This window comes from Gallus gallus, chromosome 3 (assembly GCF_016699485.2).
Source record: "Gallus gallus isolate bGalGal1 chromosome 3, bGalGal1.mat.broiler.GRCg7b, whole genome shotgun sequence".
NCBI lineage: Eukaryota > Metazoa > Chordata > Aves > Galliformes > Phasianidae > Gallus > Gallus gallus.
Window position 1 is genome coordinate 92,329,872 of NC_052534.1, and position 22,001 is coordinate 92,351,872.

Here is a 22,001-nt window from a genome sequence, read left to right on the forward strand (position 1 = left end):
ATGAAAACACTGATAAAGATAAATTCCTAACTATCCAAAATATTTTAGGTTTCCAGGCCAGCCCTCAGGTAAATTGTGGTAGTCAAAGAGACATGGCCAACCTCTTTTCAGTGGTCTGTTGGGACAGGACAAGGGGAAATGGCCATGAATTGGAACATAGGAAGTTCTGCACCAATATGTGAAGGAAATTTTCCACAGCAAGGGTGATGGAGCACTGGAATGGGCTGCCCCAGGGGGGCTGTGGAATCTCCTTTTCTGGAGATATTCAAGATCCATCTGGATGCCTACCTATGCGGCCTGCTGTAGGGGCCTGCTTGGCAGGGGAGTTGGACTCGATGATCTATGTAGGTCCCTTCCAACCCCTACAGTTCTGTGTAATTCTGTAATTCTGTAATTCTGTAATTCTGTGAAAATGAATATGTGGATAGATAAATAGATAGATAGATAGATAAGGAAATAAATAAGAGGCCTGGGATAAAACAAATTCTTAAGACACTGTTGAATAGTAAGAAAGTTGCCATGCAAAGGGAGACTGCAGTAGCTTTTCATCTGGTTGAAAAGCCCAGCTTCCCTGAATTGTGATGTTCTGATAAATTTTTCTTCAGTCATTTTGTTTCATCTGTTTAAATCAAAGTTTTGCTCTAAGATATTGCCTACTTCAGCACCAAGTACAGTTTATAAAAAAGTAAAAATACAGATGCCCAACACCTGGTGAAACCTACAGAATGCTAATTCTTCAGTGTATATGTTAGTCCTTGCTTCAGAGTGAAAGAGTGATACAGATCAATCCCAAGTCAGTACAGTCCAAAAGGGAAGAGGGTCCAAGAAAGGGCATGGAGGCTCTCTTGCTGAGAGTAAACGCTATACTTGATGGGTGCTTTAATGCAGTGAATAGACCATTGAATTGAGATAAAGTTGTTGTTCTGTACCTAAAAGATCCAATAATTTCACTTTTGCATGCTTCTGTAGTGCTTTCCAGTATAAAGATACTATTTGTCATTCTTAAGTTGTATTTTATTCTCCAGTATTGTCATCAGTAGCTCACTTCAAAGAAGTTTCCAGATTCAGATCAATAATTTTTCTGTTAGAATGGTTTAGTACGTGATATCAGTAGACTCTGCCAAATCGCAATCTGAAAATCCATGATTTTATTACTGAGTATGAAAGCATTAAAACCTTAAATTGACTTCCAATTCACAGTGTATTATTTGGTAATGTACAGGCATAAAACATAATACATGAAATAAGTAACTTACAGAGACAGTGATAGTTACAGTCATGAAAGTACTCATCACTATATATTCCATTTACTGAACACAAAATGCTTAAAACAGGTAAACAGAGCTAGTTACACTTAAATATTTCGGACAGCACCCATATGAAATGAGGTAAACATACTGCAAATAATCATGATCATTTTTCCCATTAATAAAATATGAAATGACCATCACATACGGGGAAAAATGATCCAAGTTTTCTGTTTCTGATTATACCTCTCAAGGATCATAGCTGTAGAAGCTGGAAAAGGGCTGTTTAGTACAGAGTAGGAAGTAATTATTATAGATCTGCTTATGAAATGATTTTGATGTTGAGTAAATAAATTGTTCAATTGAGATTTAGATATTCAAAAGTGCTGTTTCTTTAATTCTGAGTTGACTTTTAATATGACATTAATGACATGAATAAAAGGTATCTCTAAAAGTCTCATCTTTTAGTTGTATTGATCCACACTGTGATTGTTAATCCTTTCCATGGACTTATTTCCTTTTCTATTTAATATCTGATTCAAGTTAGTTGTTTCTTGTGCATAGATAAAAGTCAAATATGGTTTTAATGTTTTGTACCTGTTGTTTGTTCCTGCTGTTGTTTTCTTTAAACTTAAAGCCTTAACAAATTGTTGTGAAAGGAATAATGACACTGAAAGAGAAAGTTTTCCTAGCTGGTAAATAAACAAATACTAAACAGTATTTGCTGCTTTATGACATCTAGTAGTAGTTTCAGAACTGTTCCAATAAAACACTGAAGTTTAATCTGATATTCACACACAGTTCAAGAAGAAGGCTTAAATTTTTTAAGCGCAGATTGCCTAAATCCAATTCTTTTTTTCACTAGAAAATAAATCAAAGACCTAGAAAGGTCAGATAAAAGGTTCTGGCTTTGTTGTTTACATTTCAGGAAAAAGAAATGTAAATAATGTGCCAAATAAAAAAACAGCAACTGACTATTATTAGGTTTCATTTTTTGATTTTACCTACTTACCCACATGCTGCTCTCTCTTGGGAATTCATAATTTCTTCTATTTCTTATGAATTCTTTCATTTTTTTGTTTTCAGCAGCAGTGAAAAGAGAGATAAAAAAGAGATAAAAAGATACAATTTCTGGTAGAAATTGGATCATTATATATATATATATTTTTAAATTTCACTTGTGATTTTGAGTACCCTTCATTTGCATACATAGACAAAGAAGTTTTGGGGGACAATTTTTATTGTTATAAGTGATGCTCTTCTGTTTGGCCGATTATGTTCAGAAATGCCAAATGAGAACAATGTATGAATTATTTTTTTTTTGTTGTTGTTGTTTTATTTTATTTTATTTTATTTACAAAAACAAATATCTTTTCCCTCTTTATCTGTTCTCCTACTTAGGACTACAAAGGTACAAAGTAGACTGCTTAAGGGCAAAGCTAGATTATCAGAAGAACTTAGAAATCCGTTGCGTGATTAAATAAAATTATTACTATTTATCACTTGTTGGCAATACTGTTAACAGAAGAAAAACAGTAATTTTTCAGATATGCTAGGAGACAGTATTGGAACTTGTTGGTTAGAAGGAATTAGTATCATGTGGGCGCATTCATGAGATTGGCAACTACATAAAGAATCTGATGTCTTAGAAATGAAAGCAAGCATTATTCCTGTGATTATCTGCAGAAAAATGACCCCATCAACTTGTTATGTTAAAACTCCACAAGTTTCTCCAACAAATTTATACTTACTGAGTTCCTAGTCAGTGATAGGAGTACAAGACAAGCTTCAAATTCCTCCAGAAGAATGGTCAGAGTATGTTAAGTAACTGGGAGCCAATTTTTCTAAGCAAGGGCAGCACACCCCATTTTGGGATATAACAGGCTGCCAAAAGATGTCTGTAGCAGCCGAAATTTGTGTACACCTCTGTTTATAAAGTAACAGCACGATAATCTCAACATTATATTCTGTTCTCTTTATTATATACCTTTAATGTGGTGTTTTGATTTCTGAATTCTGTTATATTTTGAAAAGAGTCATAATTACTTTCTGCTTTTGTGCTGAGAGTTAAAATAAACTACTGCGTCCCCCTCCCCAGCCCCACCAAATTAAAAATAAGTCAGGGAAAGATGTTGCAGGCAAGGTTGTTAAGGTTACTCAGAAACCAATTACATACTAGCCTGAGGGAAACGAATTACAGCAAAAGGCGTAATACTCCTTATGTATTCTCTAAAAATACCTTAGTCAGGTTTGTACCTTATTGGCTCATTAAAAAAAAATAATAATAATAACAGGTAGCACCGCAGCTGTAATGAAATATTCATTTATTTTTCCATTGTAAATCACTTCTAGAGAAATTTATATAATTGCAAGATTTTTAATTTGTTGCTGACCAGCAGAGTAATAATCCCAGTCACTGAAATGCCTAGGTGTTGCATTGAGTAGAGCAGTGTAGATCCTTAACACATATACGGACTCTCCATGTAAACACCACATATAAGTGCTTGGTGTCTGCAAATCCATCTGTTAATTAAAAAGCATTAAATATCTTCAAGAACCGCTATTAACTTTTAGAAGCCTGCATGTAATGAAGCATTAAAATTGAATCTGTTTCTTTTTTTGTATTAGAAATGGACCCGTAGTATCCTTGTTTCACATACTGTTTTTACCTTCTTCTCATTTAATTAAACAACCTGTGTCACTTAAAATAATGTAGAATAGAGCTGTATAATTAAAATTTCCTTCTTTCATTCAATTTTAAAGACATGAAATTACTTGTACAAATTGTTACTTCATCTGGATGGGCTTGTTTCCTGTATAAAAGCCTTTATCTATTAAACGATTTGGTGATGCATACTTTATCATATAATTACTGTCTTAAAGCTGTTGCAGAATTGTGCACCTGCATCTAAGCATTCCATTAAAAATAAATAAACACAGTCCATCATCTGTGCTAATGCTACATCAAAGGAACGCACAGGTATTTTGATATTCATTAAAAGCCTCTGAATTGTAAGGCAAGTCAAATACTCTAACTGACTCCTATTTAAGTAGATACCTCATTAAATTATTTCTTTTGCTGGGCATCGCAAGTTTCACTCCTATTTCTTCTCATGGCTGAAGATTTGTGTAATTGTGTTGTTCCATGATTAATGTTAGGTAATGTAAGACTCTTGTACTGCAAAATGGAGCAGTCTTGTTTTCTTCCACAGCCAGTCAACAGCATCTGTTTTTTGTGTCTCCCTAGAATAAATATTGGCAAATGCTCAGCCATGCGTTGGTCGGACCAGTTCATTGATTCACAGAGAACTAATCCTACTTCTGAATGTGTGTTTATGTATATGTATATTGCATAAATACATACAGTGTACACATAGATTTGTAACTGACCTGACTGAAACCTATAGAGAGGACTTATCCAATTCACTGTGACTTGAGGCATTGCCAATTCTGTTACAAGAAATGATACAACTCTAATTCCTTTCTTCCAAAATAACTGTGAGACAAATCTTCCTACTTTGAAAAGCCTGATATATAGGGGGCTTTCTTTTGAGTGTGCTGCAGTATCTTCACTAATGGGTTTTGGACAAGATGCTCTCCAGTTTGTACCAAAAAATGCCATGAAGTTAGTATTTACTAAACTAATCCTGTTTTTTTTTTCTTTAAACCAAAATCCATTAAAATGTATTGGCTGTTTTCTTCAGGTATGGCTTAAAAAATGAAGCTAAGCTAGATCATGTTTTACTACTTCAATGTTGTGTTCCCTAGGAAAATATTTCGGTATATGAAGATCAGATGTTACATTATTTTTGCTAGCATTGTCATATAAATATATGCAGAGAAATGTTTGATACTCTTTTCAGAAATTCTCAGTGATGTTCACTAATGAAAAAATAGCAAAAAAAAAAAATAGAAAGAAAGAAAGAAAAACTCTCAGAAGGTAAATAATATCATAATCATCACTTAAATAAAGTGTCATCACAGGCAGTAATCTAGAAATTGTCATGTCTGCTACTTACACAGACAGAAGTGCTTGGTAGAAGTACCAGTTTATGGAATAGGCTCAACAATGTAATGATACACTATGAAAGAATAAATTCTCTAAAGCAAGAAATGGATTAATTCCAAATGGTTACTAAAGGTCTTACAGGAGGCTAGACATAATCACAGAATTTACATTATGATTTTTTGTAACGAGTACTGTATTTCCTTCTTATTTATTTTCTTTTTGTCTGTTTTACCTTTCAGTCTTTGCCAAAACAGTAATTAATTGATAATTAATTTAAATCAAAACAAATTAAATGAAAGTTAATTTTACTGTTGTATATCTTGCTTGTCTTCTGAAACTCTTCATAACAATTTAGGAAATAGATGCAAAAATTAAGAGATTTTGATAGAAAATTGAAGTCTTATAGAACACAAGCCTTTTGTGAAATCATTTGCAAAGATTGAATTTACAATTAAAACCTCAGACTCGGGTAAGAAGATGTCCTATCTTCTCTTCATTCCTTAAGGCTAGTGGCAGCAGCACGGTAATAAATTAGTAGCTTCTTTCAAGGGAATAAATCATTTATGTTAGTTAGTTTAGTCTTCTAAGAAAGAACTGCACTAATTGTCATTGCCTCTTTGTTTAATTGTGATATAAGAATGTTTGCAATAAATACACTGGTATTTCAGGTATGGTCCTTACTTTCATCCAGTAGGAAGATTTTTGTCTTTCTGTGAACTGGACAGTATTATGAAGTATGAATTATAGTATGAATTGAAAAGTATTTTTAAAAGCAATCTTAAGCTTGATGGACTAAGTGGCTGTATTACTGAGCCTAAAACTGAATTAACCCAGCTTCAGCCTGCCTATAGCCCATGTTTAAGGAAAGAGCAGTGCGTAATTCATCTAAATATATCACTGTGGCTGCATTCAAGTTGCAGCCCTAACAGAAGCTGCAAACTAAATTACTGGGGAGAATTCAGAAGTGCTTCTCTTTGAGGATATGACATTTTTCTTGCAGAGGTTTCAGAATTAATGGATAAATAAAATAAATCGTAAGGTAATATAACTGAGTTGTCCAAGCCCTGCAAATTATATTTGAAGACAAAAAGTTGGCAATCCCAGCCAGCTATGATCTGTTTACTTCTTTCCTATATTCTTGGCAGAAGATTAATTACAGGGACATGTCTGATTACTTCTCCTACTTAATGGAGGACTTTTTATTCTACTTATGGTATTATTTCTTGATTGTCTCATAATATGTAGCTATAGAATATATTTAAATAAGCAAAAAAGCTCTTGCCCACATTGTCCTTCATAGGTCAGTGACTGCTAATGGGATATAAGATCAGTTCCTCCTCCAGGGCAGCAGTACACAGCTGTCCCAGGTGGGTAGTGATTATGTGTCATTATAAACTGATCCTTGTTCAGTGTTCTGTCAGAAATGAGAATTTTGTACTCAATCCATTTCTTAATGGGCAGGTGTTACAAACAAATTGGTATTAATTGGCAACATTGTTAGTGATCTCAGTAGAAATCCAAAGGTGTGAAATGAATGAGAGGATAAATGCTGTGATTGCAGAGATGATCTCCAAATAACCACATTTTGTTAGTCCTTTGGAGGACTGGTGTGGGGAACACGAGCAGCAGCTGTTTAGTAGAACAGAAGGCTTGAAATTGAAGCCAGTACCCCAAGTCAGACAAATGGGCCATCTAGACAACAAGGTCATCCCCAAGAGATGCCCTCAAGACAACCCCAGAATCGAGGAAATATGTAGAATTATTTATATGGTATACTCTCTTCCCCTCCAAAGAATTCCTGTATAGGGGCTTCTGGAGCCAGATTTTTTTATATAAAGAAATGTATTCTTTGTTTCTACCCATACTGTATCTTAGGAACCTACTGTATTTTAACGGAAAGTGAGCCGTTAGTTCATAGTCCCTTTCTCTGTGTTTTTGCTTTTATATACATTTCTCAGTCATGTCAGCTGCTTCTTTTCCAGTCTAATTAATCTTTGTTTGCTGTCAACGGTTTAAGGGCTGGTCCGGCCCGGTTCCACGACTAGTGGGGCGGAGGGATTAATCATTATTTACATGGAAACTATTCCATACCTTTCAATATTCGCTTTTTCTGCAAGATTTTATTTTTGAATGTTAATCATCTGTTCATCTCCTGTTACAGTATAGGAAAAGTTAATGTTATCTTTCCTCATGTGTATTGTAGTATATTTATCTATAATGTTTTAGAAGCCCTTTTATCTCTCAGTCATTCAGCAACATAAGCTTCTTCTGCTGCAATTTGCAGTTTGATTTTTTTTATGGGCCGAACAAGCCCTGAAACTGTTGACATTTCATTACTTCTTGTGTGCAGTAAACTTAGTCTATTGCTTACCATTTTGTCCAGATCATTGATCAATGATAAATCAATGATTAATAAGTGATAATTCCAGACATATATGTCTGGGATTCCACTGATAGTGCCCTGCATAGTGAAAACTAGTTATTGACTGCAGAGTTTTGCTTGATTTATTTTAATTATTAAATTAAGTGAGGGCTTTGCTTTACTTCACAGTAAATCAGTTAAGAAACCTTTGTGGAGGACAAATGTTTTTTGTAAACCCAAGTACTCCTTAGTGACTGGTCTACTCATATTTACTAACTGCTATGGGCAACTCTGAAAGATTTGTAAGGCATGACCTCTATTTGCAGAAGTTACATTTGCCTTGCTTCTTCTCGAGGTTGTTATATTTATCCATGTGTTTTGAAGGATCTGTCTCAGATTGAAGTGTTAATAGATTTTAGGGCAAATTGAACAAAATGAACTGCTGGATCTATGATAGTATTTAATTTTTGTGCAGTGGACTTTTGGCCATGGATATGCCTTATGTATTTTCTCCTTAACCAAGATAAACCATCTACTTTCTGCAGTACCATGAACTCATTAGTAGTATATGGCTTAGTAAGAAATGGGCGTACATACTAATCTAAACTTTCAGCTTTATTATTTTTATGTGTTTAGTAAGAAACTCCTACTTCATTCTGTCGTTCATTTAATAAATCCTTTTATGCTCATAATCATGATCATAAATTTTGACTGCTACACTGAGCATTAGTTTCCATCATTTTCTAATCTGTTCCTAATTTAATTGATTTTTATCTGTAAACGCTGTTTTCAAATCATTTACAAACAAAGCCAGTTTCCGTCATTTATTTCTCTTTGTCTCTTACTTGGTCTCTGTCCCTCTATCTCTTTTTCTTTCCCTTTTCCTTTTTCCTTTTTTCCTCCTTTTTCCTTTATTTTTGCTTTTTAACACTTTGGACATAATTCTGTACTTTCAGTCACTAATAGACTGGTGTAAATCTCTGGATATTATTCAGAAGGAACAAACTGCATATTATGCAACTATATACTAACTAAGATGTATATCTCTTTGAAGTTCCCTGAAAGTTTTAGTGTTAGTAGTTCCATACCAACTTTTAAACTTTTATAAATATCTTAAACACATTTTATACTGTGTTGCCTTCAAGCATTAGTTAAATATTTAGTTGCAATGCATAAGATGCTACGTATATGAACAGGCTGACTAATATCTGGGCTAATTCCTCTAGCTTGATTTGCAGTGGCATTTGTAAACATTTGTTTTATTTTCTTTTATATGTTTTAATAACATGAGTTAAGTAGATCATAAAAGTGAGTTCTCACTGTTCTGAGATCTAGACATTCTGTACTGCTTAGAGAGCATCAGCAATCTTGTCTTTCTAGTAGAAGCATTTGAAGGAAAACTTCAGAGGTGAAATTTCAAAGTTCTGCAGTTCATACATGGATAGAGGTAACATAGAAATCAGAATTTTAATTCAACTATTAAGTAACACTATGAATAAAAGTCAGTTAAATAAATAATAAAGCAATCTTCTTAATGACTACTGTAGTCCTTTCATTGGGATATTATTGTGTTTTTTTCTTTGATGGTTGTTTGACACATGTTAAGGAGTTGCACAGATCAAATTAGTTTAAAACAAAAATGTTTTTTATGTTGGATTTAGCAAAAAATCAAGACATACATGATTAAAACAAAGAAAATTTCCTTCTTATTGTCAGTTATATATATTTTTTAAAAAAACAATGTATTTAGTGTAAAGGCAATACTAAAATCAAGTGACAAGCATAGAATCAAGATAGCCATTGTTTCTTTATACACAAATTATTCTTTTTATTTCTCTATTAAAACTTGATTTTCTTCAATAGTTTTATTGCATATGTTGTTAATTTCTGAGACAAGCAGAGCTCGAGATGCATATTCATGGATTTTGAGGTACATTGTATTGTGGACTTTACTTACTGATTCTCATTTGTTCTATACAGGCTCCATCATCACCTTCTTCGCCCATAGCTAATGAACCAAAATACGAAAAGCGCTGGCTAGACACCTTATCAGTTCCTCTGTCAATGGCTCGAATCTCGAGGTACAAAACTGGAACAGACAAATTGAGGTTTGTAATCTAAAAGGGAAAGCACTGCATGAGTTAGCTGTACATAATATTTTGCTGTGGAGTGTAGGCTATGTGTGAATTCTATGAGTGGAGATATGAAAGTCATGTTATTAAAACTATGCAGTCCATTTTCTCTTCAGACTAATGCCATCTATGGTGATTACCAAAGACAAAGTAAAAAAGAAACGTAAGTGTAGCTCCTACAAGTTTGTTCCCATAACCTATTTTATCTTGGGAATTGAGTTAGCATCAGCAGTTTGCACAGACATTAAGTTTGCCATCACTTGAATTAATTTTTAAGATATAAACATTTCACTCTATATCTGTGTAATAGAATAATTCTTTATTCTGAGGTTCTGTTTATGTCAGTTAACACTCCTTTTTCTTTACGAATGATAACATACTGCACAATCATCATGGCTATGCCATATAGAAACTCATATTGACACCAGATTTTTGGCAGAGTATACTCTCCTCTGTTGATTTTTTATTTGTAGAATCTTGACACATCTCAGACACTTAGACAATAGATCATAAAGCATATATGAAATAAGGTAACAGAGGTGATTGTCCTGGACTTTGGGAAATATGTGAAAATAAAGTGAGATTTAATGAAGCTTCAGTAAATAATATACTTGAGAAAGGTTAGCAATTAGTCAAATATTGTGTTAAAGCATCACATGTCAATAATAATAAATTGCCCAGAAATGTTTTATGTTCTTCTGCATCCTTAGTCTGAATGTCTCCATCAGTTTCTTCATTCCTCCTTCAACTGACTTTTTCATTTGGTCCAACCCTTCCAAATTTACCAAAGGCCTGCATCCATTCAGCATTTAGAAGTACTCTTACAGATTAAGTGAACAAATCCTTGTGTACACATTTAAGTATAAGCTCTTCATCAGTGAATTTAAAGAGTATGTGTAAGAGTATAGAATATTTAACCTTCTGAGTTCAGTTATCACCCTGATAGCTGGAAGCCATTTAACTCCTGTGCACTGTATGCATTAGATTGTGGAATCATAGAATCACTAAGGTTGCAAAAAGGTTCCAAGATCATCTAGTCCAACCATCTTAGGAAGAAGCAATCCTAAGTGACTGTAGAGATTCCAATTCTGAAAAGATCAGCTTGTGCATTTTGAAAATGCCTAGAGATAACGTGCATTCTGATACTGTACCTGGTCTGGTTGAGATGGAGTTAATTACCTTCATGTAGCCATACAGTGCTGTGTTTTGAGTTTGTGACTAAAACAGTATTAATAATGCATCAGTGTTTTGGTTGTTGCTGACCAATGCTTGCATAGCATCAAGGCTTTCTCTTTTTCCCACTTTGCCTCCATCCTCAACAAGTAGGATGGAGTTGGGCAAAAAGTTGATAACAGAGACAGTCTAGGCAGCAGACTTGAACTGATAAAAGTGTTATTTCGTACCAAAACATGTTCAGCAACAAAAACTGGTGAGAGGAAGTTTGTGGGGATGTAGCTTAATGCTTTCAATCTCAGTCCTGGATAGATGCATTCTCTCGTGAAGCATCTGGCTCTTGTATATGTTTCATATACACAGTGCTCCTTTATTACTGTTGCTCTGTTGTTGTTATTAAACAGCCCTAAATAAGATGGAATTGTTTCATAAAGACTATCAGCATCCCATGGTGTTTTAGTTGTACTAAGCATTTCTTGTGTATTTTTGTAATCCAACAAGAATATCTGAAAGAGCATTAAAGAAATACCACCCTGAAATTAATTACAGATGAGGTTATTCCCATGTTCACTGCACACTTCACTTGTAAGAGGAAAGCAGAAAGATATTAACTGTAAAATACATATAATATGGTAATTTGAACAGTGATGACAGTGACTTAACAAGATTCAAAATGGCTAGATATCCTTGACTATTTGCTACCGGGTGGGGGATGCATAATGAATCTAAGATCAAATCTTAGCCAAGCTAGTATAGCTTTAAAAACAATAACTCCCTTACTGAGGATTTGTTGGCAAGGTGTCACCATATCCTGGGTCAATCTCTGTGCAAGCATTAAGTAACCTCAACCACGAGAGGTGACCCTACTCAAGAGGAGATTCTGGTGTGCAGCCAGCTGCTTGCACGTTGGATTCTCAAACAGATTCTTATATTGCTTGTTATTTATGGGCTAAGATGACTGACTTATACTCATATATCTTAGAATTGGCTCCGTTGAATTAGATGTCTGGTATTAGTTCTCTGAGCACACAGTTTGAAACAGCATGGTGGTCATTAACTGTCTCTGGTAAAACCTTAATTGCTGTCAGTCTAGAGGACAAGGTCTTTTGCATCTCATTGTATGCACTAGGCCTTGGGCATTATGACCACGCAAGGTGGGGGGCAAGGAGCGCAACATGACAAGGTGTTTATTCTTACCTGATGGAACCAGACTGCTATTACCCCATTTTCTCCTTTTCTGGAATTCATGTTCTTAGTATTATCCTACTTGCAGTCTTTCTTTTATGTTTATCCATGTTCATACAGGTATAAATTCCAATGTTTATCTCAGTAATTGCTATCTAAAATGAAGAGTCTGCTTTGCATGAACTAAAACCTACAGATGATTATAAGTATAAATGGAGACATCAGACAGGATAACAATCCTCCTTTCAACCATATCTACATTCCTTTGCTTCCTTTCACATGTGAATGAATTCATGCCAATTTCCCTGAATGCAACATGGATCCAGCTGACTACTTTTGCAATTTTCTGAATATTTACTTGGAATCTATCTGCATAAATTCATAAACAACATACCTTCTTTTTCAATATTGAGTTTGTGAGCCTATGTATTGTCCTTTTCACTTTTTGTCTCCCTCAAGTTCTCTTCATGACTTTGTTTTGCTGTAATGCTTCTTCTGATATTTGCCCATTGTTAGGTCAAACAAAATCTGATATGTTACTGAAGAACATATTTTTGTTGGTTTTACTTCAAAAAATACAAAGTATAATGATGTATAGCATGCCAGCATCTAGCTCAATATTTTTTACCATATTTCAATTAGAAATAGGCTTTATATCTAGTGCTGTTTATTAGACTATAGTATAAATTCTTGTGACTTAGATCAGATCTAGTCTAATTTAATTAGATTAAGACATATTATTTCCTTTTTGGTTAAAAAATGTTGTCTAATTACATCAGTTTAAATACACTGGAATTTTCCAATAACTTCAGGAAGAAAGGACATACTTTTACCTTTTGTGTCCTGAGATAATCAGAAACATCTGTATCTGTTCAACTATTGTTCTCTTTTTTTTTTTTTTCAGTGAAAGAAAAAGGAGTTACCTTTTGATGTTTCATTACATTTCATTTTTCATTTGACTTTTCCACAAAGACTGAAGATTGGTGATTTAAGAACACAAGTATATTTTTGATAGATTCTGTCAGTAACATACGTACTTCAAAAATAAAAAAAGAACAGAATAGATGTTATTCCTTCCTTACACTTAAGGAAGAATAAATACATTGCAAAGAGTATGAAGTGTCTTTTCCATACAATGAAACAAAAGAAAAACATCCCAATCATAGAATAATTCAAAGGAAAGATGAAAATTGTATTTGATATTCCCCTTCTTCTTTCATAGAATCATAAAATTATTTGAATTGGAAGGAACCGTTAAAGGTCATCCACTCCAACTCCCCTGCAGTGAACAGGGACACCTACAGGTTGCTCAGAGCCCCATTCAGCCTGAACTTGAACATTTCTGAGGACTAGGCATCCACGACCTCTCTGGGCAGCCCCTTGCAGTGCTTTGCTACCTTTATTGTAAAAAACTTCCTTATAGCCAATCTAAATCTCCCTTCTTTCAGTTTGAGACCATTTCCTTTTGTCCTATCACAGCAGACCCTGCTAAAGAATCTGTCCCCTTCTTTCTTAGAGCCTCTCTTTAGATACTGAAAGGCCACTCTCAGGTCTCCCCAGAGACTTCTCTTCTCCAGGCTGAACAGCCCCAGCTCTCTCAGCCTGTCCTCATAGGAGTGGTATTCCATCCCTTGGATCATTTTTGTGGCTCTCATCTGGATGCACTCCAACAGGTCTAAGTTTGTCCTGTACTGAGGACTTTACATCTGGACACAGTACTCCAGGTGAGGTCTCACCAGTGTAGAGTAGAGAGGCAGGATCATTTCCCTTGACTTGCTGGCTGCCATTAATCTTTCCTGCATTTATAGTTATATCTTCAGTAGATGTGAACATCAAGATAAGTATTTTGACTACCCAAATCCCCTTGAGTTAGTACAATTGATATTGTTGATGTCATTAGAGTATTATTTCTTTGTAATGTGTTAGGTTAATTTATTCTTTTTGATTACTTACTAGGTCAATTACTATTACCTTGCCTTTACAATATAGCACTGCTACTTTTATCATTCTACAGTTCTTGCCATTTTTCCCTGTAGGGTTATACATACAATTAACTCTACTCCTGTGAGTACACACAATTGCTATATAATAATGGAAGCATTTTTTGACTGTTAGAGTTCATCACTAAATTCAGTGTAAGTGGAATATGAGCTTGTTGTTCATGGTGTAGTTTGGGGCCTTTTTTTTTTATTTTTAATACTAAAAAATAATAATAATAATAATATAGATGTTGGAGAATGTAGTACCATTCATTTGTAATCTTTATTTTTCTTACAGAATGTCTGAATGCTTATTTGAAAATATGCATAGATAAATATCTGTAGTGCTTACAGCAGATACTATATAGCCTTAGATGTTTTTAATTGCTTTATTGACAGGAACTTTAAGTGAAGATAGCTATAACTTCTTGAACATTATGAGTGTAGAGAAAGAAAAAAAATTTCTTGTTTTGAGGATGGAAGTTAAATAGAAGAAATTGGTGAACTAGAAGTTACTTCAGCCAGTCCCTAGAAGTTCTTGCGACTATGATCCCAATTACAAAAACAACATAATTAAATTTTAGTATTATTTTCTGTTTTCTGGTATTCTGGAGATTGCAATTATTTCAGTGTATTGTTCTGGGGTTCTGTGTGTGTTTTTTATTGGCTCACTATATTCTTAACAGAGAATCTTTCTGAGAGATTCTATTTTGCATTTTAGCATTTCAGTATGATAACAAAAAGCCTTTATTTATGTATTTAATTAAGAAAGTAATGAAATAAGCCATCTTGAGCAAGATGTAGGAATTAAACTTATTCTCTCTGAGTTACAAAAACTGAACTAGTATTTGATTGTAGTTTTTGTTAAAGATTAGGGAGAATATGAGGAGAAGAAATAAACAAGAATGAATATTTACATGAAAAATATCACAACCAAACTGAAATGCAGTAATAGGGTGAGAGTGTGAGTAACATCTGATAAAAGGTAAGATGAGAAAGAAAGTAAAGGTTTGAAGGGACATTACTGCCTCTTAAGGAATACTTGATTATACAGAAAACAGAAGTATATCAATTAAAATCAACAGTGACATCAGTACAGAAGAAGAGTACAATATGTTATGAAAGGCTGGGACTGTTGGAAATGGAATGCAACATAATAGGACAAAGTGCAGAAGAATGACATTAAATGTTACTGTGATAAAGAAATTATGAATTAATTTTCCATGGGATCCTAATGGAGCCTTTTGATGGATGGCAACAAGAGGACTAGGTCCATATTGTAGTTAGGCACAGAATATCTCTGAGATACTGCTGTCTTGCAGAATTATAAAGGAGAACAGATGTTCTAGAGTATAGCAGAATAATAGAATCTTGGGAGCTGGAAAGAACATCTTGAGATCCCTTGATCTTGTGTCCAACCCCCCTCAAAAGCAGGTTCCCTACAGTAGGTTACTCAGGTAACATTCAGGTAGATTTTGAATATCTCCAGAAAAGGAGACTCTAAAATCTCTCTGGGCAGCCTGTTCCAGAACTATGTAATCCTCAAAGTAAAGAAGTTTTGACTCATGTTCATATGAAGCTTCCTGTGTTTCAGTTTGTGCCCATTTCCCCTTGTCCTTTCGCTGGGCACCACTGAAAGAAACCCAATCCCATTCTCTTGACACCTCCTCCTTAGTTATTTATAGGCACCGATAAGATCCCCTTTCAGTCTTCTCCAGGAGCTGAAACATTGCTGGTCTCTCAGGCTTTCCTCATAGGAAAGATACTCCAGCTGCCTCATCACCTCTGTGGCTCTCCACAGAACTGTCTCTAGAAGATCTCTGTCTTTTGGACTGGTGAGTCTAGAACTGGATACAATACAGACTCCCCAGAGCAGAGTAGAGGGGGAGGATCACTTCTCTCACCCTGCTGGCTGTGCACTTTTTCGTGCTGCCAGGCTATCGTTGATCTTCTTGTCCACATAGGTACCCTGCTGGCTCATGGCCAATCTGCTGTTCTCCCGGACCCCTAAGTCCTTCTCTGCAGAGATGCCTTCAGGAGAGGACAGTCATGCAGTGACAGCACATATGGCTCTCAGTCATTCCATCAGATCCTATTTTCCAGCAAAACTCCCACACATCTTTTTTTGTTCTTCTACTTAGTACAAGCATGTACTTAGTACAAGCAAGTAAAGCATGCTGTCTGGCAGACTGTAATTCCACTGCTGTTTCTCTCTTCAGCAAAGCCAAATATCTCACACCTAAATCCTGCTCTTCTCTCCTTTAGCGGGCAGCAGTGCTTTTATAACCTTTTGTGGGATTTCATGGGGGACAGGGTAAGAGGCCTAATCAATGCTAGAACCATCCGATCTTGCACTGCCCTTTTCTTCTACAAGAGTAATTACAAATCTGATGGGATACAGCTGCTGTGCTGTGTGAGCAGTGATAAAGAACATATCTGTAGTGGGAAAACGTCTGTGACACTTCAAGTTGTCTCCCTTCATTATTGTGTTTAATACAAAATAAAACAATGTTACAATACTGTAAGCAAATTGTTCATAAAAAAAAAGTAAACATGATATACAATTCAAGTTTGTTTAATACCTTGGTAGTTTTTTAGCCTCATAGTTTCTGTTAATTGTCCGATTATGTAAGAAACTCAATTTTTTGAATATATAAGGCTATATATTTTTTATAGTACTAAAACCCATATTTTTAATCACAATTGCAAAGAGATTAAGTAATTCAGACAATTGTTTTTTGGGGAATTTTCATTCCATAAAACTTCAGGCTAAATAGACATGCTAGCAAAAAGACATACAGGAATGTAAACAAGTCACTAGAAAACACAGTAAGAAAAGCAATAAAAATTGAATTCAGACATCAAAAAATCATTGAAACAGGAAGGAAGACTGAATTATGACCTGGGGAAATTCAAAGCAAACGTGTCTGTGTGCATCAGTATGGTAGTAAATTTCAGATGAAACAGCTGCTGTCAGGCTGGCATCTAGGCTTTTATTAAGGAAAGACAATAGTACATTGAGATGAAACTAAAGGAAAGACTGTTTCACATGCCACTGATACTGAAAATCTTAAAATGTCTTTTGGTGAAATCCTTAGCCTCCAATAGCATAAAAATGCAGCTTTCCCCATTTCAGATGGCACTGAGAACCTCTTAGAAAAGTCTTTTGATGTAACACCCCTTTATTTGCTAACTGCTCTACACTGTGAAACTCCCAGTGGCCAGTTTAAATTTTTTTAATGTCAATTAACATTAATTCTCAAAAAGCGTCAATGACAGGAAGAGAACTAAGTCTACCAATGCCCATTTATTACTCTGACTGCCATTCTTGCTAAGATAATTCTTATTTTATTAAAAAAAATTAATTCAGTAAGCAAACTAACAAACAGACCAGGTGTGCAGGCTTATTCATCAACTCAGTGTGAATATGAGATATAAACATAGAAGATAGCTTCTCATGCTGTTTAGTGGAAATGCTTTCAGCAAGCAGTTACAGACTGGGACAAAAGTTTGAAAATAATATGGAGAAATTTGCAGGTAATTCACCTTAAATTTTGAGAATTTCAGAAAAACAAACATTCTTGGTATTATTATTCACACTCATGCAATTTAGAGTTAAAAATAGCGTGACCAGATGCAGTATGAGAGAGAAAGATGGGGGGAGGGGAGAGAGGGAAGCTTTAAAAACAAATAGGGTTAAATGAAATGTTAAAGGAAAAATAGTTTTATATATCCTATATATATATATATATTTTTAAGTCTGCAGCATTTGTTCATTTCCCCGTAGAAATTACACGTAAGCAGAAATGATCTCTGACATTGGATGTTAAAATGTACCCTTGACAGGCCTTCAGTTTTCTCAGCCTTGGAGTTCAAACAGTTCAACAGTAAGACAATTTATAACTGATATATTCAGTGGCTGCTGCTTTCTGATAAAGGAAGAGTATAGAAGGTAAAATTCCATATAGTTGATGAATCTTTGGAAGTGGAAGCCTTAGTATTCTGGAGGATTTTGTCTTCTGCTTCATGCAGGGAAGAGTTTTATGAGCTTTGGTACTGACTTAAATGTTAGGTAAAATTCTTGTTAGTATCATTAATTGTGTATTTGAAGTGATAGTCGGTGTAAGAGGACAGAGAAATTACTGCTTACATTTCTGATTTCCATTATCTGCTTTTTTCCTCTTTTTTTGTGGTTGCTGGTATTTGCAGGCTAAGATTTGTAGCCTGCTAACCCTATATATAGTTGTGTGTAAGTTATACTCAGTATTCATTTTCTGCTGTTTCGAACTATCAGGTTTTAAGAACTCCAGTCTATTAATTTCTGGTTCTAGTTTCAGTGGTACAATAACAGGAGGAATAGAAGATATGGGAATTTCCCTGAGCTGTGTTTTAAGATGGCTTTGAAATCTCAAAACAAACAAATAAACAACAACAACAACAAAAACCCACAAAAAAAAACCACGATGACATTTTATGATACACCTTCATTGCATTCTGAGACATCTTAAACCTATTAGTTGATACTTAGCAGAATGCTTATCTTTGTCATTTAACCAGAGTAGGTGTTTACTGGTGTCCCCCCCCCCCCCCTTTTTTTTTCCATGTTTGGTTTGAGGAAATGGAGAAAAGCATGGTATTTAAGCCTCTATAATTTATTATCTCCTGAATTTCAGTGCTATTTGGTGCTTGCATTATTTATCATTTGTTTCACTTAAAGTGGAAACAAAAAATTCATCATTTTGTTCAGCTTTTGTTTTACTTCCAGTATTTGATTTTACTTGTTGCTTTTTATAGAGTATACTTTTGAGACCACAGTGTAATACATACAGCAATACATAATGGCTTTGTAGAGAGAAACAATTGTAATAGGAAACAAGAAGTAGTCACAGTAAAGTTGAGCAAATTTGAGAGCAAAACCACTGTATTGCTAGCGCTGATGAGCAGCTGGCTCTTTCTTTTTCTATTTCATTTCATTTGCTTGCTTCAAAGGAACTGGTTTCTGCTAAAAGCAGTTTTCTGCTGTGGTTAGCACAGTGGGATCAGCGGTACCCCATAGGCCCAAGTCCCCTGCACCACACAATGTGACCACCAGCACAGCAGAATCAGGTTACAGCATGAGTCAGCTGTATGTGTTTTCAGTGATGAATGATAGCCACAAATGAGGCTGTACTAGTAATAACAAAATCAGCAGGTCGAGAGACTTGCTATTCCCTTCTGTGTTTTGTTTGTGAGGTCACTTCTGAAATACGTGCATCTAAAATATTGTGTGCAGTTTGGGGTTTGCTGGTAACTAGGGATTTTTATTTTAAACATGATTTTTACATGATTACTTGTGTTAGCTGCATTCGTTGTTCTCCTAAGAATTCATTTCATCAGTCACCTGTATAACTTTGTGCCACTCGGATAAGGAATTCACACTGCATACTTCTATGCATCTTTTGAAACTAAGTTATTATCTGGGGACCCTGTGGATTCAGTGGAGAACACTGACTGTTTTCTGGCTTTGTTACATGCTCTGGATTGTCCTCCCTTTTTGTAAGAATACTATCTAAAGAAGGCATTGTGATTGGCTTCTCTTTATGGCAGTAGATTGTTTGTTTTCATGCTCCTCTGTGTATCAATGCATAGGCAATGATAGATATCCCATCTCAGACAGATGTTGAAGAGATCATACCATAAGTCATTCCATTACTGCACTATTGGGATCTTTTTGAGAGCTTTAGATAAAGGAAACTGTATTCTTAACAGGCGATTATTCACCAGAAGACAATATAAGGATTTGTTTTGACCTTTTCTTTCTTTCCAAAGAGGTAAAACAGATCTACTGAAATGAAAGTGACACAGAATTGTGCCATTTATGTCAAATCTTAGTAGATACCATGACAATTCTATCATAAAAGGAAGACAAGGGAATCAGCTGTTATGGATTTAATCCTTCAGACAGAGGACATTGTTTTTGTTAGCTGCAAGCATACCACTTCATACTTTAACAATAAATTCTATCAGCTGATGTATATATGTGTCTATTAGAATTTGGGATCTTGTTAATATTGTATATGATGAGTGTTTTAGATTACTATTTTTAGCAAGTATGTAGTTTTAATTCTTCATGTTCATCGTCAGAACTCTTATTATGAATGTTAGGTTAATAACTTTTTCAGCAAGTCATGAGTGAGTAACTGCCTGTTAACCATTCTGTGTCACTTTGAATGCTTATGCTGATGTTTATTATAAATTAAACAGTAAAGGATTTCACCTTAGATAAGAGAGTCGCAGGTTAAACAACCCCACAACTTAACAGCGATCTTGATTCAATAGTTTATTTTTGATACTAAACTAGAAGTAAACTAAGCGATATAGCATAGAAGTATGAATACTGTGTAAATGCAGCAGATAGCAAAAGTATTCCACAAATTATCTACAAAAGAAACTGAAGCACAACGGTGGCTATAAGTACAAGCTGGAGGATGAGATGCTGGAGAGCAGCCCTGCTGAAAGGGATCTTGGTCAACAGTAATCTGAACATGAGTCAACAGCATGCCCAAGCAGGCAGGAAGGCCAACCATATCCTGGGTGCATTGAGCATGACATTGCCAGCCAGGCGAGGGAAGGGACTGTCCTGCCCTACACTGCACTGGTGTGACCTCACCTTGTGTACCGTTTGCAGGTTTAGGTGCCACACTACAAAAAGAACATGAAACTCCTAGAGAGTATCCAAAGGAGGGCTACAAAGATGGGGGAGCGTCTGGAGGGGAAGATATATGACAAGGGTCTGAAGTTCCTTGGTTTGTTTAGCCCAGAGCAAAGCAGGCTGAGGGGAGGCCTCATGGTGGCCTGCAGTTTCTCACAGGGAGCAGAAGGGGTAGCACTGAACTCTGCTCGGTGATGTGGACTGTATGACAGTGATGGGACCTGATGGAACAGCATGGAGTTGTGTCAGGGAAGGGTCAGGTGGGGATTAGGGAGAGGTTCTTCACCACATGGTAGTGGGCAGGTTCCCTAGGGCAGTGGTCACAGCCCTGAGCTATAGGAGATCAAGAGCTGTCTGGAGACCGCTCTCAGACATATGGTCTGATTTTGAGATGTTCTTGTGTTGAGCCCGCAGTTGGTCTTGATGATCCTTACAGGTCCTTTCCAACTCAGGATATTCTGTGATTCTATAAAAGGATATAAATGAAATCTAATTCTCATTATACCCATGGGCGCTGAAGTCGCCTATGTAGCTTTCTGAAGTTTAATTGATGAAACTATTGCATGTCATATATTTTAAAGACCAGTGTACTTCCATGCCACTATGTAATAAACTTCTGTTGTTCCTTCTGAAAGTTTTAATAGTCTTAGTATGTGAAAAGAAATATATTCCACCATCATCCAGATGTATGTGATTTCAGAGATAGATGCATAGTACTCAATATACTGAACATAGCAAGGAAGACGTTGGCATCTGCAGAACAAATTTGCTGTAAATACATAAAGTATGCATAAAAATTGAATAAAATGCAATTGGATCTTAGCACACGTACATGCTGTTATGAGAAAGTTCCTTACATTCAAAAATGATTTAAAGAAATGTGTAAGTACAATTTACAAATTTCTGCATCGTAAAAGAATTTAAAGGAAATGTTGCTTAGATTTTTATGTAGAAACTATGGGAATCAAAGACATTAAAACTGGAAAAGATAGTTTGCTGCAGCATATACATTGCTAGCAAATGGAACCAAAACACAGTAAAGAAAAAAAGGCATTTTGGTTTCAATAATGTTTATGTTTGTTCAAAAGATCTAATGCATATTTATTGAATACAATGCCCTAAGTTCAGAAATAATTAATGTAGTCTATATACTTAAGGGAAGTAAATAATCAGCACATATAGATGCTCGTACAGAGAAAGTATTTATTGTATATGTTGCTCCT

At 35.2% G+C, this 22,001-nt stretch overlaps 1 protein-coding gene across 4 annotated transcripts in view; it reads left to right on the forward strand.

The window, feature by feature from the left end:
- Positions 1-22,001, forward strand: part of SNTG2 (syntrophin gamma 2) — a 244,420-nt gene that overhangs the window by 151,857 nt on the left and 70,562 nt on the right. For all 4 annotated transcript variants that reach the window (XM_025148890.3, XM_025148893.3, XM_025148894.2 and 1 more), the window contains one exon: positions 9,599-9,726. In XM_025148890.3, coding sequence (XP_025004658.1) covers positions 9,599-9,726 — 128 coding nt within the window. The remainder of the gene's footprint in view (positions 1-9,598; positions 9,727-22,001) is intronic.